This window comes from Sabethes cyaneus, chromosome 2 (genome assembly GCF_943734655.1).
Source record: "Sabethes cyaneus chromosome 2, idSabCyanKW18_F2, whole genome shotgun sequence".
Taxonomy (NCBI): domain Eukaryota; kingdom Metazoa; phylum Arthropoda; class Insecta; order Diptera; family Culicidae; genus Sabethes; species Sabethes cyaneus.
The window spans coordinates 131,145,276-131,167,097 of record NC_071354.1 but is presented as its reverse complement, the minus strand read 5'-3'; the positions used below and the strand labels follow the sequence as shown (position 1 = coordinate 131,167,097).

At 39.9% G+C, this 21,822-nt stretch overlaps 1 protein-coding gene across 6 annotated transcripts in view; it reads left to right on the top strand.

Moving 5' to 3' along the window:
* The window catches only part of LOC128737940 (sex determination protein fruitless), a 160,723-nt gene extending 139,229 nt beyond the window's left edge, over positions 1-21,494 (top strand). For 4 of the 6 annotated variants that reach the window (XM_053832722.1, XM_053832723.1, XM_053832718.1 and 1 more), the window contains exons 4-10: positions 12,461-12,856; positions 12,924-13,062; positions 13,151-13,768; positions 13,870-14,060; positions 14,117-14,595; positions 20,478-20,763; positions 21,153-21,494. In XM_053832722.1, coding sequence (XP_053688697.1) covers positions 12,461-12,856; positions 12,924-13,062; positions 13,151-13,768; positions 13,870-14,060; positions 14,117-14,595; positions 20,478-20,763; positions 21,153-21,491 — 2,448 coding nt within the window. In that variant the 3' untranslated portion in view covers positions 21,492-21,494. The remainder of the gene's footprint in view (positions 1-12,460; positions 12,857-12,923; positions 13,063-13,150; positions 13,769-13,869; positions 14,061-14,116; positions 14,596-20,477; positions 20,764-21,152) is intronic. The other 2 variants (XM_053832719.1, XM_053832721.1) reach the window with 2 other exon arrangements.
* Positions 21,495-21,822: the final 328 nt, after the last annotated feature.

The following is a 21,822-nucleotide window of genomic DNA, read 5'->3' as shown; positions in this document are numbered from 1 at the left end:
ACGCACGATGTCTGTTTTAGACGCGGCGCGATACCGTTCTTTGAACGCGCACACTTTTGAATGGAGTAGCTTCACTGTGTCCGCCATCACGGTTAGAGCACTGACGAACTGACATGACACGGGCGTTTCATTTTTGACTCACAAGATGTTGCAAGCAAACGACCACTTGCTTACAAGCGAGCGATCGCTTATGTCAAACAGCAGAGAGGTTTACAAATGTACGGGAGACATATTTATGCAAAATTCAGTTTGTTTCAAAGCAAATCTGTATGAATATCGGAAAAAACCCGGTAGTTCTTTATGTATTGCAAAAACAAAGGATAAAGTAATTTTTACAAAGGGCTTTATGCATTCACTTGTGCTCCTTGTTTTTATTTTTTTGTTCGGTTACACATAGTGAATGACATTTTGCCAAATCTGTTCTCTACTTTTCTAAGATAAATAGCGATCCGTTGTGCAGGTGGAGTTACTTTTTAACGTATTTTGATTCAAATTTTCGGACACAAGTTTTTTAAGGAAAATGTATGGGATGTCATGTCGGTTCGTCGGTGGTTAGTACAGAGACTATAGATTACAGAGGCGCCGAGACACTCAAAAACCGCTAAATTTTATAATGGTACTCTCGGTTTTGTTTCAAAATTTAGCGGATTTTGAGTGTCTCGGCGCCTCTGTAATCTATAGTCTCTGTAGTGGTTAGAGTTCGACTTATAGAGCTGTAGGATTTTTTTTGCAAGTAAGTTAATATAATTGTCTTTCGATTACCATTAATTTATCAAACTCAATTAGCTGTCTTAGTTATTTTTTTATCATCATCCAAATAAGTTCATTTTTTTAATGCATACGTTGTACCTATCATTTATTATTAAAATTATTAAAACCGGTTGAGCGATTCAAAAATAAATTTTGAAAATGGTCTAATTGCACAGATTTTCAGGACCAAAGAAATTCATCGTTGCTACCATTACTATAGTACATATCATAAGCAACTGAAATGGATAATATAAACCTAGCTAATCGATTGGTTGTTAATTGGCCAGATCACTTGCTTGTCAGAACTATACGGTCATTAGAAAAGCAGCACTATGAAAAGCAGACAAAAATCGTCAGAGAAAATAGTTGTTAAAAATTCGGTTGTCGATTTCATTTCCTATTGGATTGCTTAAAAGTATGAAGAGGCTCATAAAATAATGCTTTTGTGTTATTTTAGTGCGTGAATCACCGAAGGAAAAAAGGAAAAAAAGATTTAAATCCAAGTAGTACATTTTCTATGGAATTATATAAATGGAACTGTTAGAGTGGCAGAACATCAATTTAAATATAATTGCAGGGGCTATGATTGCGTTTCCACAAAGTGTGTAACGTATATTACATATCATTAGATGATCAACTGCAGCAGCTGAAATTGGACGCTGTTTAACCCATCGAATTTACTTTTATAAAAAATAAACTAAAAAGCCAGCACAACACGTATTTATCGGCAATATTTAAAACAAGGATTGATACAACTACGTCCAACACAACTGATAGATGCGCATCAACTACAAAAAATGCAAAACTCTATGCTTCACTCGAAGCAATAATGCTCTACACCATCAATACTCATTGGGGTTAGACATTGTAGATCGTGTTTACTCAATATGCGACTTAGGCGTCACAATTGACTCGAAAGCCAGATTCAACGAGCACATCAGGATTATCACCGCGAAGGCATTCACCACACTAGGATTCATTCGTCGTCATGCTTCCAGCTTTAGCGACATTTATGACTCAAATCACTGTATTGCGCGTTGGTGCGTAGCATCTTGGAGTACGCTTCTATCATTTGGTGCTCGCATCAGGTTACGCAAACCCTTGTAATGGAACGAGTACAGAAAAAATTCTTACGTTTTGCTCTGCGCAATTTGCCCTGGAACGATCCGATCAATCTTCCACATTATCAAGCTTGGTATCAGCTGATCAAACTCGATGTACTGTCGTGTAGGCGTATCAATCAACAAAGAATGTTCGTGTTTGGCCTAATGCAGGGAAACATTGACTGCCCACCCCAGCATTATTAGAACAGGTGCCAATCAACGTACCTCCTCGCCGGTTTCGCGATACGCAGTTACTAGCAATACCTTTCCACCGGACGCACTTTGGCCAGAACAATGCATTAAACTCATGTCTTCAGGCTTTCAACGTTTTTGGTGACATTTTTGACTTCGATATGCCAGTCAGTTTTCAAAAAACGAATCAGCGAAATCACACAGTGAAACATATATCTATCTATATATATATATAAGAGCCTTGTCTGTAGCCAAAACGAGGGGCGATATATATTTTCGTAGTAACACTCCCACATTAAGCAAAGACTCAAACCAATCATACCAGATTGCATTCGAGGCGAGCAAAAGTAAAGTAGTTGCATCTCATTAAGTTACATAGCGTACCTCCGATTTGCTCTCAATTAGGCGTGAGGCGACGCACGCGGGTTACAGCTAGTAGTTTATAAGCATATTCAGTCTTTACGATCTTTTGTCGAAGGCGGTGTTAAATAAATAAATAGATATTAGGAATTGACAAACCAACTTTTACACCGACATGTGTCCAGTCGTGCAGCGGATAATAAATTTAAAGATTTTGTTAAATTCTCTTTTCTTATTAATGGCAGATGTTCTCTGAAAATTCGGTGTTTAACTAACTACATCAAACGCTGAACTCTTCAAAAACTGCAAAACTTATACCTTAAGTACGATCTTTTTTCTAAAAAGCAGCAGCTCTCTCAGTTCATTTAAAATTTACCACTTGTAACATTCAGTCTAATTAGTGGCAGTACGAAATTTGCCTGGTCACCTAGTATATGTATAAAACGTTCTCCGTTGTAACGCCATACATTTTTTCAAACTTACAAGTGTTTTCTTAACAACTTTATCAAATTTCCATCAATCTCAAATATCATTATGATCACATTCCAGCGTTATGGGACACTATACCCGCTACGCAAAAGAGTCCCAGTTCCACTCAGTGTCAACCGGTAACTACGTTGACACTCATGAAAATTGCCATAGTACGGCTGTGAGCATTTAATAGCTGTAGTGTATTGAAAAGTCTCATGACGTAGATAATATTGTATTTTAAAATTACAAAGTTAGGTATTTAGGGACGCTCAATACCAGATATGAATTTTATGCAAACATGACGGGACTATCAAGCTAGGATAAAATAGGTGACTGTTTAACATGTGTTCTACTGACCTTAATCACGAACTAAACACATTGGTTAGTTCTGCCGGCTTGTTTTGCTGAGCAGTCTTGCGAGTCGGACCGAGATCCAAATAGCAATATGCCGCAGCCGCAGCAGGCCATCAACTTGCACAAAATAACAATAAAAATTTTCTCTGACAGCAATACACAAATGAAAGCGAAATACTTATTTCGCAGTTTCCATCGCACTTATTAATGTCGATAGGACATACATTTTATTGTACAAGAACACTTACATCACCGGAGTACTCCACCACACTAAACACCAGACACCTTAATCTCAAATGGAAAGAATGATAAAATATCACTAACATTTGTTTAATTATCCACTCCTACCCACTCTTTGCTCCCCTCTTACTCCTGCATAACCGATTCGCAGCTAATGTCATTCTTTTTAATGACGAAACCGCAAATTACTTCATTACAAATCGAAGACCCCATTAATAACAAGACTGGCATCTCTGTTAAGCCCCAAACACAATGCATACGGATTTTACTACGTTGCGGCAATTTGACAGTTTTTCCATGGGTTTTCTGTCAAATTTCCGCAACGTAGTAAAATCCGTATGCATTGTGTTTGGGGCTTTATTTTTTCATATAAACGTCGAGCCTTCACTTGTTATAGAGGTCTTCGATCAAATGCAAGAAACTCGTAGAGTCGTAGTAATGGGCGATGTTACATCGATAAATCGAAAAAAAATATCGAAATATCGATGTTTCAGCATCAATTTTCCGATGTTTCGCTTCGATGTGAGCTTACAGAAAAATCGGTCACATCGATGTTATTTTTTCGATTCAAATCGATGTCCCGATAAAATAAATCCGCTGAAATCTGGACAATTCAGATTGGATCCAAAAGAATGAAAATTTAGGACTAGGATAGTTAATAAAAAAAATCAAATGTTTATGCAAGTAGAAGTAGTATTTCCTTCTTATAAAACTTCTCAAAGCTGCTAAAGAGTTTCATAGGACTTGCCGTTCTTGATACAGATAGTTAACTGCTGGAGAGAAATGCGTTTCTTTTTTACAGTTAATTCTAGAAAGGCAGTTTTAATTTCTTTAAAGTCAGAAAAAATCAGGAACAAAGGTTTGTCAGCATATCAGCAGACGCGCAAAAAAGTCGTGTTATCGCAGCCGAAAGGAGAAAGGCAACTTGTTTGACAGCAAATAATTTATTAGCTTCAAATCTGTTGATTTTGATATAGATATTAGTTCTAGGTTACATTTAGCATTTAGGTACCTTACTTTTAAGTATCCTTTGCCTCTCGAAGGCTGCTCAAGCACAATTCTATGCGCTGCACGTGGTGCTCTGTTCTAGGTTAAGTAACATTTTAGAATTGGTAAGTAATAAGTAAGTAATAGTTTTAAGATATACCTTAGTAAGTATTTAGTTTTAAGTAATGTAAGCTAGCTTTAAGTTTCACCTAGCCTTAAGTTTAAACTAGACACTTTTAAACTAAACTTTAGCAATATTTTTTATAAATTTCACTTTGATCACTCGTGGCGATTTTCTGCGGCTACTCTTGGACACGGTTACACAGAGAAAGAACAAGACCAGCAGCCCGTTCATCACACACTGTCACCCCTTCGACGCGCTGCTTTTACACGCCACCTCGACGCGTCGCTTTGACACGCCGCTGTGACGCGCCGCTTGGATTCCCTTCAGAAATGGTGTTGGCTCGGGTGACCAGATTACCGCTCCCTGCGGTGACAGTCTCCCCCGGGTGTAGTCCGGAGATCTCCGGGTCTTCACATCTTCCTGTCACATCGAGCAATGCCAACCGTGATGCCGGTCGCACTGCGATCTTATTCGCGATTTTATCAAGAGTCTGTCTATTCCATCCATCCTGCGAATGCTGAATCATACGAGCAACATGACCTCGATTCCTGCCGTTCCTGTGACTCGATTCGGTGATCATCCGCAAGTTTCCCTGCTTGAGCGTTCGTGGGTTGTCGAACCATGATTGCTTGAATTCCAACGGCGAGTACATCGGTGGCCACGATTTTATGATTCCGTCAGCCTGCCCGACCAATGATGTCTGTAATCCGTCATTAAACTTCTCTTCACAATGCTCTTTACCTATGGCTGCCTTAGCTGATTGTATTGGCTGTTCCCATGGTCCATTAGTAACTGCTTCGGGTAGTTCCTGGTCTATCTGGTGGTTCTTCGATGCACGTGAGTTCTCCTTACAGGTGCATTTACAAACGTGAAAGTTGTATGATTCACGTCTGTCGTTTTCCCCTGGTCCATAAACACACCAGCCGAGCCTAGTTTCCACTGCTACTAGACCGGTCCCATTACCTTCTTTAACTTGTAACGGTAGCGCTAAACGTAAGTTGTCGATGCCGATCAGTATTCGCGGTTTAACGTTTTGATAGCTTTGAATAGGTATACCCCGCAGATGGGCGTATTGCTTCGCTGCTTCTTGCGCGTGAAAGCTTTGGCTGGGAAGACTGAGATTTTTCACTGTCCTGGCATCTACCAGTTTGTATTGTTTCTCGTTCCGCATTCCGCTAACCCCTAGAGAAATGCGCTGAGATCCGTTTTCCATGCGTGTTGCATTGCCTGTCCACCTGAGACAGAGAGGCTGAGAGCTACCGTTTACGCCTAGCGATGCTGCCAAATCACTTTCTACTAGCGTCAGGTCTGATCCTTCATCAAGGAAGGCGAACGTGTTAATCGAGCGACGGGTCCCATGAAGGGTCACTGGAATAATACGAAACAACGTTGACGAACTTACAAGTCGATGAGTATGAATGTCCGCTATCTGTGTCGATGGTGGCCCTGCCGGAGAATGTAAGAGTGTATGATGGCGGAACCGACAACTTGCACTGTCGCACAAATTTCGCTTCCGACAAGCCCTGCGGCCGTGATCATATAAACAATTTTTGCAAAGTCCCAGCGCCCGAGCACTTCTCCAACGATCGTCCACGGTCAGGGTTTTGAAACTAACGCAATTCTGTACTCGATGCCCAGGCTTATTGCAGTACTCACAATTGCGCTGTTCCGGCCAACGTTTCGGTTCTGCTGTAATATCTCTACTCACAGCATAGTTCTCAACTCTATGGGAATTAACAAAGCCTCTATCTTTTGGATAGTCACGGGCGCTGTTCTGCCTGCGCTCCGCATCAAAGCTCACCACACTAGATGCGTCCTGCACAACCGACGCCATGTAATCACCAAATGTTTTCAAATCGACGTATTGAAATCTTCGTTTGTATCCTGCCCACAACATTTTTTGATCCGCGGGTAACTTTCCAATCAGTTCCTGCAGAAGTGAAGGGTTTGACAAGTGAGCGTATTCATTCGCTGCTACTATGTGGTCGCATAAGGCTTGTACCGCCATACCGTAATCGATCAGTCCTTCTAGCCGATCCGACCTTGGAGCTGGCATTTCGCGCACTTTGCGAAGTAAGGCATTGATAAGTAATTCCGGACGCCCGTACCGCATGCGTAATGTTTCAAGCACTTGAGGGACTGCTGCTGGTAAAACTAATCTATTGCGTACCGCTTCAAATGCTGGACCCGATAAGCACCGCTGCAACCGAAGCATATTTTCACCGTTCGAAAAACCACACGCTTCCGTTGTATAGTTGAAGCACGAGATAAATATTGGCCAGTCGGCCGGGTCACCGCTGAATCGCTGTAGATCTTTAGCCAGGGACTGCCTTGCGGCTAGTTGTTGTTGCGTAGGGAGACCTGGATATAATGGAAAATTCTCTTGGTTTCTGTTTACATTAGCCGACAGACGACGGGGCTGAGTCACTTCATTCAACTCAACCGTGTGCGCGAGGCTATTTTGCGTTTGTTCAATGATCGCGCTTTGTTGAGGTCGAGCGTTCAATAAATCTGGGTTATTCGTTTTACCCGGGCGCGCGTATTGGGGTCGCGGCTGCTCGCGGGCATCGTATTCCGAGCATGCGTCAACGCGCAATTGCTCATGTGCAGAATTATAAGTGGTCGTGGGACAGTAATCTGACGTATGCTTCGATGCTTCCATATAATAATTCGAGGCATGACGCTTACCTGACGGTTCCGATTGAGTTTGGCACCTTTCCACCGGTTTGGTCCCCTCACTTACCGACGTCAAGCCAGCTTCTCGTCTTACCGGATTCCCGAAAGATTGGTGGTTATCAGCTCCGGCTGGTGGAATACACTCGAGCGGGTACCGATTTTCGGTCCGGCTCGCTTTGGGAATGGCACCGGTAGACTTCTTTTGGTTCAGCTGGCTAGTTTCTGGTACGTGTGTATCCTCTAGACGGGGTGTACCGGAAGCTTCCGGTCGTCGAATCAATCCACTCGCACTAGCACCGGATTGGAACGTTTCCAAAAGCTTGCGGCAATATTCCAATTGTGTCTGCAACGCTGATAGCTGGTCTTCCGTTGGTCGCACCTGCGCTTCACATTGCTCGACTCGAGTCTTGAGCTCAAGAAGGGCTCCCTGGGGGTTATTCGCACTCCGCTGGGGCCTCAAGGCGGATTGTTCAAGCACTGCTATTGGGATCGACACCATCGGCGATATGGTTAATCCAGACACGTTTGCTGGCGGCGCTGAGCGACGATCAGCTGTTGCGGTGTGTATAATTCGTTGAGGAGTCGAAATGCGCATTGCGGACGCAGACGATGACGATGCGGCTGGAGATTGATTGCCGCTACGCGCTATAGCACCACTATGATGAACGCGCGATTTATTTTCTCCCATCGCACTATCTATTAGTTGCTGCTGCTCCTCGTGATGACGCCGCTCTCGTCTTTGCCGCTCGACGAGTTGCCCCAAACTGGCGGACAGTGCTGATGGCGAACTAGATGCACTGCGTTCGCTCCGCGCGGGTGCCTCACCACAATCGTGATTCTGTCCATCGGCACAATTAGCACACATCCACGGCCGATCTGCCACGGTGTCATTAACTGCAGCGCAAGTAAAATGTTGCCAACTATCGCAACGGTCACATTGGACCATGTCTTCCACATCGTCCGGAAGTTGGCATAGCCGGCAGTTATACTCCTTTGCCGGTCCCGGTCCTGTTCCAGATGCCGCCATCGTTGGAGTCTAAAAATTTGAAGATTGTTATCGCAGCCGAAAGGAGAAAGGCAACTTGTTTGACAGCAAATAATTTATTAGCTTCAAATCTGTTGATTTTGATATAGATATTAGTTCTAGGTTACATTTAGCATTTAGGTACCTTACTTTTAAGTATCCTTTGCCTCTCGAAGGCTGCTCAAGCACAATTCTATGCGCTGCACGTGGTGCTCTGTTCTAGGTTAAGTAACATTTTAGAATTGGTAAGTAATAAGTAAGTAATAGTTTTAAGATATACCTTAGTAAGTATTTAGTTTTAAGTAATGTAAGCTAGCTTTAAGTTTCACCTAGCCTTAAGTTTAAACTAGACACTTTTAAACTAAACTTTAGCAATATTTTTTATAAATTTCACTTTGATCACTCGTGGCGATTTTCTGCGGCTACTCTTGGACACGGTTACACAGAGAAAGAACAAGACCAGCAGCCCGTTCATCACACACTGTCACCCCTTCGACGCGCTGCTTTTACACGCCACCTCGACGCGTCGCTTTGACACGCCGCTGTGACGCGCCGCTTGGATTCCCTTCAGAAATGGTGTTGGCTCGGGTGACCAGATTACCGCTCCCTGCGGTGACAAGTCGCAATAATGCTGAATGATTAGGAGCATCTGCCGTTCGGTTTTCTTCATTTGCCAACATCGAACATCGATTCAATTAACATCGATGTCTCACACTCGATTTAATCGATTTGCCGATGTTTTTGAGACTATTTGACTATTTTGACCCTATAAACCCTATAAATGTAAAGTCTGGACGACTGTCATCAAAAGTGCAATCAAGTCGCTTTTTACGCGAAGGATACGTCGCGCGTAAAAAAAACGCGTAAATTTCGAAATTCGCGTAAAAAAACCGCATAAATTCCGAACTTCGTGGATTTCAACACTACGCGAAAAAATAGACGTTTTGACCACATACGCGTAAATTCCGAAAATCGCGTAAATTCCGAAATTCGCACAAAAATAGTCGCGTAAAGAAAACCGCGTAAAAAGCGGCTTCAGTGTAGTTTCAATCGATCTGTCAAAAGTCGATCCAATCGAACATGGAACAATATCGTTTCTCGTTCGTTTCTTCTTAGCCCTCTCAACGAAAAGTATTATAACTTATTTTATATAATTTAAAAAGTAACATTGTTTTGACTAACTTCTTCTGTGACTAAATAAGCTCACACAATACAGGCTGCTTGAATTTTCTGTGATTAAACTTAAGCAGAATGACAAACAATACCGTGGACCCCCGTTCGTTTGACCGTTTTTAATCTGAACACTTTAATTTGAACCCCGTTGGTTTGCACGATGTGCAAATTAAAAATGGTTCAAATGTCATTCTCAACATGGCATCATTTGCTTATGCAGACAATGCACATAAACACGATTTGTTTGTACTGATCTAGCATGTTTAATCAGTTTCACATTCCGTTTCCCAACTCGAAATTCGATCGGAGAATAAAATATTCGCTGCCTGCCACTGCCAACTGAATCAAACCACCAAAACAATAACAAAGAGCAGGGCGGCCAGTTCATACGAGTTTCAGCATATTTAGGGTGGCCAGTTGTTCAAATTAAAAAGTAACCCCGTTAGTTTGCATGAGGAATTATTTAAACGAACGGGGGTCCACTGTACTTCATTATTGAAGAAAATGTTCCAATTTTAAATGTTAACAGTCAATAAACAATAAAAATTGAGTCAAAACGAAACATACAATAAGCTGCTGATACAGTAAACTCTCGGAAAAGTTAATCGATTGGGGAATCGGTCGATTAACTTTTCCGAACTATTAACTTTTCTGAGTAGTCCTAAAAGTCATTGAAAATGATGAATACAAAAGCTAAAAGTGCATTCCGGGATATAGGATACATATTTTTATGTACCTGGAAGCTGTAATAGAAAGAAATATGTAGCAACATCTTTATGAAATAATACTTAGTTCCATAGTTTTTTATAAAATAATACCTTTCACTAAGTTTAAAACAGTCGGTTACACTAGTTTATTTTTGTTTTTTCGTAGTCTACGTTTTGATTAAAAATAAGCGTTCACGCTAATTTTTAGTTCCTTGCTGTTCCTTCTTTTGCATTTAAAATTCAATCTGAGTTTCCGCTTTTCCAGTATATTTCCAAAAATCCTGAAGTAACTATATGCCCGTATTGAACTATTGTTGCAACTGTCCGATACAAGAGTTTAATTTAATCCCAGTTATGATGCGACTCTGTATGAAACTGTGGAAAGGTGACAATAAGCCGAAAAATGAGAAATAAAGATAGAAGGTAAACACACGTGTGTGAAGAAACGCTTGGACAACCAATAAATTCAAACTCTCAGAAAAGTTAAGGCAAAAATTAACTTTTTAGAGCGTTGCAAGAGAGCTGATATACGCTTAACTTTTCTGAACAATTAACTTTTCAGAGAGTTAACTTTTCTGAGAGTCTACTGTATTGGTAAAATCACGCAACCACGCATATGTTTGCACCTTTGGCAAGGTTGCTGGTTTTTTAAAACATGCAGAGACATCGACGGAATTTCGGACGGCCAGACTTTATATTTTTATAGGGCTTTAGGTTAAATCCGACCACCGAACTGTCATTAATTCTCGCGTAACTTTTCATTTCATCCAATGTAACAAATGTAAACAAATCCAGTTTATCACTACAAATTTTCGCTCTTTCAATTTTTTTTACATATATAGGGTTATTCTTATGTAAAAAAGTCAGTATCAAAAAGTCCAATGTACATATTAGAATTATGGATGACAGACCGTAACATTGGACGTTTCAAAGTTCCAAAATATCAAAATAGACCAAATCTGTACTTTGGACATTTTGCAAGAAGTTATTTTGGAAAATAATTATGCATTTTAAGGGTAATTTAAGTGTGGCTTAATACAAACAGGCTAGAAAATAATGCAGCCATGGCAACGCAATATGATGGAATTGTTACATTGAACTAACTAATCCGGAACCGGTTCACGTAACGGGACATTTCAGTATCAGTAAAGCATGTCGTGTCGCATATCAAAAAACATCAGCATTCGACAAAATAGTGATTGGCGATCATCTCATGTCTCTCAGAGGCCAAAATTCAGCCAGAGGCTGAAATGTTCCGTTACGGGAACCGGTTCCGGATTTATAGTGTCCCCCCGGATCCAAATGGCGCGCACCATGGCTCATAACTGCGGCAAAGTAACTGATATATCCACAGTCGATGATATGTTTACAAAAATCAACAGATTTCAAACAAATTTTAGATATTTGGCAACTTTATCTAAAAAAGCCGTATCTCGGTCCCCCAAGGAATAACTCCGGGACCATATGACATATGGCCATTATCTATAGATAATATGAAAATAGAAAATATTTTCGGCAAAATTCCCAAATTTGGTGAAAAAATTTTGAAGGATAAAAAAGTTATGCCATTTTAGTGAATTTTGCAGTGCTAAAAATGATGTAGACCTTAGAGGGGTTAATTAGCTCACTCGATTTAGTCTCTAGATTGGCCAAATTAATGTCGGCGGGATTGAAGTCAAGTTGTTTAAAATTAGTTGGCAAGCTTATAATTATTGGATATTTTCAAATAAAAAGCAGTAATGTTGCTGGCATCACTAGATTTTTACAGGTTATGTTTGCTGGGTTAAGGGGGTCAACGAGGTTAACCCAATAAACTTGTTTCGATGTGCTTCCGAGTTTTGTCAGCTATCGCAAAACTGCATTATCGAAAGTAGTTGTAATAGTGACTAGATGGTGACCAGCACTGTAACTGGATTGGTTATTCATTGGATATTGGATTGGATTTAAGTATAATTGTCGATAACATAATTCACATCTTGCTGCTGAATATCTTTTGCCCTAAAGGTATCTTTAATAATCTAAGCTTTTGTGTTAGTTAATTGTTTTTGAATTCAATATACACCAGCTGCAACTTGTACTCGTCAGGAGGTTATATTGTCTGCCATTTTTTCATAGTAAATATTCAGTACAAAAGTTCTATCATACCTTTTTTCACTAAAATTAGTTTGCAGACACAGTAAGCGAAATAGGAACCGCATTATAATAACAGCTATAATAACTATACCAAAACTTAGTTTATGTTGCACGTTGTTGATCTCTCAGCCTTTTTTAATAAACAAAATATTTTTTTTACTTACAGAGTCTTTTGCGAACGGCAGAACAGTTAAAAATCAAAGGATTATGTGAAGTGAATGAACCACAATACGAGCAAGACTTTTCACCATCCATAAAACGTTACAAACCGTACCGTTCCCGATCACCAGACAATCGTCATCCACCTCCTCCAGGTTCGCTGTCTACAACAACCGCACGTAGCAGTCAATCTTCCTCGCAGAACAACAATAACCAAAGCGGACAGGATTCCAAAAGTGGCCATAAGTCTTCTTCTGGTAGAAGTCACAGCAGCAACTCAGAATCGGTTCCAATTGATAATGGATCATCGCCTGTGGTAGTGTTAGAATCACGTGATTTAAGCTCAACGACAGGCAAGGAAGGAAAAAGCAAAATGACCAGCCTTGGTATGGGTGTTGGAATAGTGAGTAAATTATCAATTTTATCTTGAATGCTATTGAGCATGGTTAGAACACAAATTTTCTCCACAGAACGGATCAGTGATGGGCGTTTCGATGGGTTATCTGGATTTCGCCCCAGAACCTCCGGCACCAACAGCAACACCGGTGACAGAACATGTTGATATCAATTGTGCTCCTAGCCACGACACACGTGATCTGTCCAGTAAGTGTTAGTAGTCCTTTTTTTCAATATGCACGCAAAAAATATTACAGATATACCTGTAAAAACTAATGCATTACATTATATTATATACCAGATTCTATCTCCAATAATGGCGACATTCGGGTAAAATTCGAAACACTTCGATCGCTGGATCCACAAGATGCGATTCAACTGGATAACCAAGTTGCCCATCAAATGCACTCGCAATCCCAGCAACAGCAACTGCAGCACCAGCAGATGTTGCATCAGCAACAGCAGCAACAGCATTTAATACAGCAGCAACATCAACAGCAGCACCAGCAGCAACAAGCACACCGACAGACGCCTCAGCCTCAGCAAGTTGATCAGAGGCTATCGCCACATCAGCCTTCTCCCCAACAGCAACCACAACACCAGCAGCATGTTTTATTAATAGATCAGCAATCGCAACACTCACATCTTTCTACTCACAGTCCAGCATCAAATGCATCGAGTTCGTCTAGCCAGCATCACCCAGAAAATCTCGTCACGGTAGCCTCTACTACCGTTGATAATGGTACGCCGATGGAAATGAAAACTCGAATCACACTAAAACAGGAGATTATCAGCGAAACCGAACACCAGCAGCAGCAGCATCAACAACAGATGGAAGTCGAGCAGGACCAATCATCGATGCACGGTATGGTCGTGACACCGGAGATCTCCGGAATGATGAGCCAGAGCCAAATGAGTGGTAGGCATTTATGTAACCCAACCTGATGCTATTTTTAAGTTCAAAACTTTAATTTTTTTCTTGTTTAATTACAAATATTTTGCTTTTATTTTTGTACTTAGATATTTATCAATCAGATGCTAGTGAGGATTCAAAAGTTGGCATTCTGGACGGCTCGACAATGCAGTATACTAACCTAACCAGTCCAAATGCTAGCGATCCAAAGACACCGAGTGGTCCAAAAACGTGGACAGCGGAGGATATGGAATCCGCCCTAGATGCGCTGCGGACTCACAACATGAGTCTAACAAAGGTGAGTGCACTTTACATGTACATACGTTTTTCGGAATAGTTCTGTACTAATTGCAGTCTAAAAAAACTAAATTAAAGGCTTCCGCAACATATGGCATACCATCAACGACGTTATGGCAACGAGCTCATCGGCTTGGTATTGATACGCCAAAAAAGGAGGGACCGTCCAAAACGTGGAACGAGGACTCTTTGAACAGCGCCCTAGAAGCATTGCGCACTGGTACGATATCAGCAAACAAGGCATCGAAAGCGTTCGGCATTCCGTCTTCCACGTTGTACAAAATTGCTCGACGAGAGGGAATTCGACTGGCAGCTCCGTTCAATGCTGCCCCAACCACATGGTCCGCGGAAGATCTTGATCGTGCCTTAGAAGCAATTCGGGCCGGTCAAACGTCCGTGCAGAAGGCTAGTACCGAATTTGGCATCCCAACTGGTACACTTTATGGGCGCTGCAAACGAGAAGGAATCGAGCTGTCGCGATCCAACCCTACCCCCTGGTCCGAAGATGCTATGATGGAAGCCTTAGAATCAGTAAAGTAAGTGAGACGATGTCTTTTGTTTGTTCTTCCACTTATATTCCAAACTTCGTTGCATACGTTTGAAATATGTTTATTCTCTCTTAGCTTGTTTTATTACTCTCACTTGTCGTTTTATGATGGAAAATTGTTGTCATTTTATATAATTATTTTATCCAACCCGGGTTTACTATGCAGGCTGTGAACCATTTTGCGAATTATTTAACTTTTAGTTAATATTTGACAGATCAATTGTCACTAAAATTTTTTTATAAGGATTCTCGGATATGGGGATTGCTTCTGTGCTATGAGATACCCTTTACGCCCGTAGATATAGCGTAGAAGCAAGGAAGGTGTGTGGTGGGGTTGTTTTTTACTTTAATGAGCGAAAAAAGTGAAAAATTTGACTGACTGAAACGGATACCACAATAGATCAAAATAATGGTCGCAGTGGTCAAATCTTCCGACAAAAAAAAACGGATTAAGCGAAGTGAATGTAAAGGTTACGAGTTAAAATTTACAATCGCCAATCATTGATTTTTCGTATCAAACTTGAAAATAGCTTAATCATACAATTCTTACACCTTATGTTTAACGACATGGTCGTCAGAGTATAATTATGGCAATCAGTATGGCACCGAATATCACCCTTCCCTTCCCTTCTTCAGTGTACCAACATGCTCCCATAGACTAGGGAAACCATCACAAAAAAATAAAATTAGTTCAACCAACCTGCTAGCCGTAATAAGATCTTGCAACTCGAAGCACTAAACATTGCATTCTATAAGTTCTATTACTTTTTGGGGCATAAATTACACTAAATACTGTGATTTCTGCCCAATTAAAATTCATCACTATATTTTCACTCAGCGAAGTCAGCGAAGACGATTTTTCATTAATTCTTTTCGGTCGTTTCATTCGTCACATCACTCGCGAAACTTAACTTGAAGCACAGAAAACTTTAATTTACCACCCGAACAGCTATTTACTAAGATATTATAATGATTTTGCCCAAGCTGTTCACTTGAATTGATAGGAAAAACTTTACTTTGTTTGGATTGCAATTCTGAATTCACGACCGTCGTTGTTGTACGTTACTAAGGGAACGCGCGTATTTGGCAGTGTTGGCAACGTAAACATTTGAGCATGAAATTGACCAATTATTTATGCTATTCAATTAACACTCGTAAAGTGTCAAATATACTTATAAAATTCACTGATAATAAAATTCACCGTAAACAATATTTAATGTGATAGAATTACTGTCGGGTCTAGTTCAACAGCAAAAATAGATACGCGATTCTACGTTTCACAATTGTTCAAAACAGATCATTACCTACTACTAGCAACTCTGTTCTCCTGGAAAAAGTACTGAAATAAATAAAAAATGCAGCTTGACTCTGACGACCTTCACTTTAACACCATAAGTGTGAGAGTTAATGCGATCCCGGTTAACTACAAGAATATGTTGGTTGGGTATGTTAATTCGGCAATTCCATGGAAAAAAATATTACCGAAATTTAAAAATGCCTGATTGTATTGAAATTTAAGGTACTTGTTCCCTCTAAGAACATATTTGATGGGATAGTGAATGACCCTCTGGGTTAAAACCACTCTAATAAAAAACATGTTTGGTTTTGTTCAGTGCCTGGTGTGGTCTTTAAAAATTCGAAATAGGTTGTCTGACTTTCTCTAGAAAACTAAACACCAGAAAATAAAATACCGAAGGGTATTCCCCAGAAAGAATCATTCTTCAGAAAACCAATGCCCAGAAAGTACTAAATTCCAGAAAACTAATTCCCAGAAAGTATTAAATTCCAGAAAACCGATTCTCAGAAAGTACTATTTACCAGAAAGCTATTGACAATAAAGAACCAATATTCAGAAAAATATTTAACGAGTAACACATAACGAGTAAGTAAATTACACTACTTTTTCGCTACGCTCATTACAAGATGTGGCACCTATTTTAGTAGCAAACGTTTCCTATAAATGATTTTGGGCGAGACGGCCGTAGGCCGCGAGTGTTTGCCGGTGACCCGCCGCCGGAAGCGCCGGCCACCGGCCGACCGTGCAGCCCCCCCACAGAAATCACCTCTATTTAGGTGCATGCGTTTTTCTAGTTTTACTGACTAGTAGGAGTTATCCCTTAGTTGAGTCCGAACAATCGTTAGCGAGTTAGGACATCATATAATTACCCAACAATTGAGTAGGCCGAAAGTTGCGAATGGTTTCTATGACAAAGCGAAGCCTAGGTACTACATTTGGTTATCGAAACATGAACTTCTGTTTTTTTATACAACAGACTTCGCAGCCAGTTGTTAGAGTGCAGGACAATTGCAGGGCCAGTTGCTACAATCCTATTGGCTCTAACACCCTCTCCCAGTCGAGATTCGAACATACGATGACTGGCTTATTAGGCCAGCGTCATACCTCGAAGCCAACTGGGAGGTTTCTATGACATACTGTTTAAATTTTCCAACTGTAACAGTTAAATCCACTAACCCGTATTACTCTACAGTATACCGCTACGCTAGTGCGACACCCAATAATCCGACGACTCGCTAATCCGGAAAATTTCGAATTAAAAAGCATTGTACTTAGCTTCATTCAACCGAACACTGCCTTCATTGGGGGTCTTCATTTGAGTCAAGATGTTACTCATTCCAACTAAATGGAAAGGGTAAATGGCGCTCCATATAACTGGGTTCAATTTTGCCAGGAGCTCCATTTTCATCACTCTTCTCTAAAGATTACACGGTGTGACAAAAAAAAAAATTTCATATGCTTTGCAAGTGACCTAGTGTACGCACCTAGCACATCATTAAAACATATATGACATCATCCTAACACCCCCAAAATTTCAAGATATCGCAAAAAAAACGTTTTTTGGCTAGGTGTCAACATGCTATCATAAATAACTCAATCATTTTCCAAGCAATTTTAAGTTTTTTATACATTTTTGGAAAGCTTAGAGGACAAGCTTTCAGGATATATACACATTCACTATGGTTCTACAAAAGTTAGACGAGATTTTTTCAATTAAATTTGAAATTCAGCTGCAAAAATGAAATTTTTCTCTCTTTAGGGGTCCTCAAAGTGACCTTAAAAATGACCCACATTCCTCAGCTCAACATCACTTGTTTTATATTCAATCCTAAGACTTTGGTCAAAATTTCAGCCAAATCGGTCAACATTTGCAAATTTGAGACCATTTTTACGAGTAGAATTTGTTGTTTCTCATGTATCACCCGCCTAATCTTACATCGTGTACAAGATGCTCAGTTTTAAGATTAGGCTCAGTTTTAAGAAGCAACAAATTCTACAACCAAAGGCTTAGGATTGAATATAAAACAAGTGATGTTGAGCTGAGGAATGTGGGCCATTTTTAAGGTCACTTTAAGGACCCCTAAAGTGACCTAAATTTAATTTTTTAGTTAAATTTCATATTTCAAAACAACTTAAGAAGGTAAAAGTCCTTTAGCTTGCTCCCAATTGTGCGCATCACAGATTTTAAATAAAGATTGAAATATTCTCTTATTAAGAACTAAATGTATACATATTTTGAGAAAATAAGACAAAAATTCATCGGAAATTGGAAAGTTTTAACTGAAATGCGGGGTGCGCAGAATTCGGCGCGCTTATTCTAACTGTTATTTCGCGGATTTCGTCTTCAGGAATATATAATTATTTCTGGAAAATAGTATTCTGGCGACTAGTTTCTTCTGGAGAATAGTGTTGTGGAAATTAGTACTTTCTGGATATAAATTTTCTGGGTATTAATGATTTCTGGTCAATGGTTTTCTGGTTATTGGAGCTTTCCGGGGTTTGGTTTTCTAGGAAAAAAGCTTCGGCGTTTTATTTTATGGGGAATAGTTTTCCGGGAATTGTAATACAATCTTCAAAATATTTGAACCACTGATTCGATGTTCATGATTTTGGTACCGAACGGATTTTTGGCATTAAAAGTGAAATGTATTTTAATGAGTGTTGAGAAATAATATTTAACTAAAGCTCTAAGCCTCATATAATTGCAAAAACAGTGAAAATATTCGTTTCTTTGTGTTCTCATGGTCTACAGACTAAAATGACCTGCATGTATATTTTTTTACCTTTGTTATACTAAAACAAAGGTTTAGAAATTGATCGAAAAATACGAAATCGATCCGAGACCCGGAGGGCCAAGTCACATATACCAATCGAAAGGGTTCGATGAATTGAGGAATGTTTGTGGGTGTGTCTGTGTGTTCGTGCGTGCGCGCGCGTGCGCACGCGTGTGTGTGTGTGTAATAATGTTTTTGATCGCCTGTTTCTCGGAGATGGCTGACCCGATTTGTTCGGTATTACTTTTGTTTGAAAGGTATTATTGTCTAGTAGATCACTATTGAGTTGTTTTGTGGTGACGTTTCGTTTAAAAGTTATAAGCAAAAATGTGAAAACCACGCGACTCGGTTTTCTCCGGAACCACGCAACCAATTTTAACTTAGTATTAAACGAAAGCTCTTGCTATTACTAAATATTTTACCAAGTTTTATTGAAAACGGACAAGCAGTTTAAAAGTTAACCTTAAAAACCCTGTTTTGAAAAGGTACAAATGATCGCCTGTTTTGACAAGGTACAAATGATCGCCTGTTTCTCAGAGATGGCTAAACCGATTTATGCGCTATTAGCCTCATTTGATAGATAATATAGCCGAATAGATCACTATTGAATTGTTTTTCGATTGGACGTCTAATTTGAAATCGTGTACAACACATCAAAATTAAAAATAATTTATAATGAGTTTAATCAAGATAATTTATCTAGTTTCAATTATTTTAGTATCAACCGAAAGGTTTTAACATTGTGAATATATCTGCGAAATTTCATTAATTGGTTTTACTTGACCGGTAACATATTTAAAAATAATTGATAAAATTTATTCAACAAAACTCTACTGATATGAATCAGTGGGATCAAACCTCGAAAACGCGATAATTTACTATAGCGTGAAATGCATAATTTTTGAACGGGTGTATCTTTGGAGCAGTTATTAATAAAATATAGCGCATTTTCTTAGTATAATCGATATATATAGAATGCCAGTGTCGCTGCAGTGCGCGTGGTAAACATCACACATGTTCAGATAATGTATTTACATTATATATGCATTTGTGTGTGTGCCTGAGATTCATCAAAAGGGGAATCTCATTGTCAAACTTTGACAACCAGTTTAAAATTTGAAATATGTAATGTGAAGGGAAACTTCGCTTGCTTCAAATTTCTGAAAAAATCGGTGCCAAAGGGCTCAGTTATTGGATTCAATTCATCCGAAGGAAAGAAAAAAAACGTTCAAAAACATTTCACTGGCATGAAAACACAGCGATGAGCGCACTGATGACAGCACCAACCAGCGCACAGATAAAGCGAACAGATAAATAATAATGAGCAACTTTGACAACGAAGTTCCCGATTCAGAGACTTGATACAGATTGTTAGCATCATGTTTACCACAATGAGTCCTGTAGAAAAACAGCGACGCTGGCATTCTATATATATTGATTCTACTATTTTCTTACACCATGTTACGTGCAAAGTACATCAAAAAAAATTTTTTTGTCACACCGTGTTACCATATTACATTACATCTTACAGAAAATATGGTTGATCGAAAATCCCACAAAATTTAATTGCATGTCAACAACATTTATGCTAAATGGCTTCAAGATAGTCAAATGGCCTAAAGATCCTAGGTTATTCTAAAAGATTTTGCGCGATACGTTCGGTAGTTCTAGTTATGCATGTAAGCGATGTTGCAGTGAACGGAATGAAGCTTAAATTTATATGGATTTGGTGGTGGATTTTTCTGTAGGTAACGTTTTCTTTTTTCCTTGTTTTTTCTGTTTTTGGTAAATTTTTTGCAGGCAGGGGCACATGTCGATAAACCAAGCTGCCATCCACTACAATCTACCATATAGCTCTCTATACGGTCGGTTCAAGCGAGGCAAATATGACACACCAAACAACACCAATTCTTCACATTCGAACCATGGAGGAGGTGGCGCCGGCGGAGGCGGTAACGTCGGCGGCATCGGAGGCATTGGAAGCAACGTGGTAACATCAGCGGCGACGATGGCCGGCGTTACCAGCAGTCCGCAAATGGAATTTAAAATAGAACCTCAACATAGTGAACATAGTCCAGAGAACACGGTAAATTACAGTTATTATTAATTCGCAAAACAACAAAGAAGTAAAACATTAGTCTGTAGAAATCACTAAGTACCACTTTCAACCCTCCCAGTAATCATTTCTTTTGTAGTAAAGTATTCACACACTTCAATAAATGAATACGAGTAGTTTATAAATCAATTTCAAACTAATGAACTAAACAGCAAGAGATAGTAATTATCATAAAAACTAATGAGCAGCAAATCGAAACCAATCAGTCTACTATCTACTAGCGTATATATGATAGTACACATCCGTATTATCGAAAGTAGAAATTGAAATGAATTAAATATTAATTCCCTAAAAACAATACAAAAACCACAATTTTGTTAGAAGAAATCGGAACAAATGATATAATAACGATATTCCAGCAACATTATAATCCTGCGCTAACAACATCACTAACAACGTCGTCCGCGCCGCCATCGACTCAAACCCACCACGTCGTACCGTCGCAATCGCCAGTCAACATTCACATCATAAACGCCAATCATCACCATCATCAGTTGCAACCGACTCCGCCGCCGCCGCATCAAACTGTAGCGACGACGCATCACACCTTGCAGGGAGCGCAACCACAGCTGATTCAACATCACATCATTCCACAGCAGCACCACATAATCTACCAGCAGCCGCTTCAACAGCTACAGCAACAACCGCAGTACCATCCGATGTATCACATTATCAAGCAAGAAAATGACAGAAGTTGAAACTATCGATACCAAGTCGCGACACCATCGTCGTCAGTATCATCATCGCCGTCGTCGCTGTTCGCAACAGATACTGGCAGTGACCAGGAGCATGTGCAGCATCTGAACAATTCGCATCACTTCCATCAGTTGCACCATCATCATGATCATCATCATCATCATCATCATCATCACCCACCAACGCAATTACAAATACCACCTGTTTCTATGCATAGTTACTACGATCGCGGCAATTGCTATGGTTCTTCTGAGAGACATGGAATGTCTCCTTCCGTTGTGCCTAATCAATATACTAGTAGGCAGACGATAGAAAACAAACGATCAAATTGCT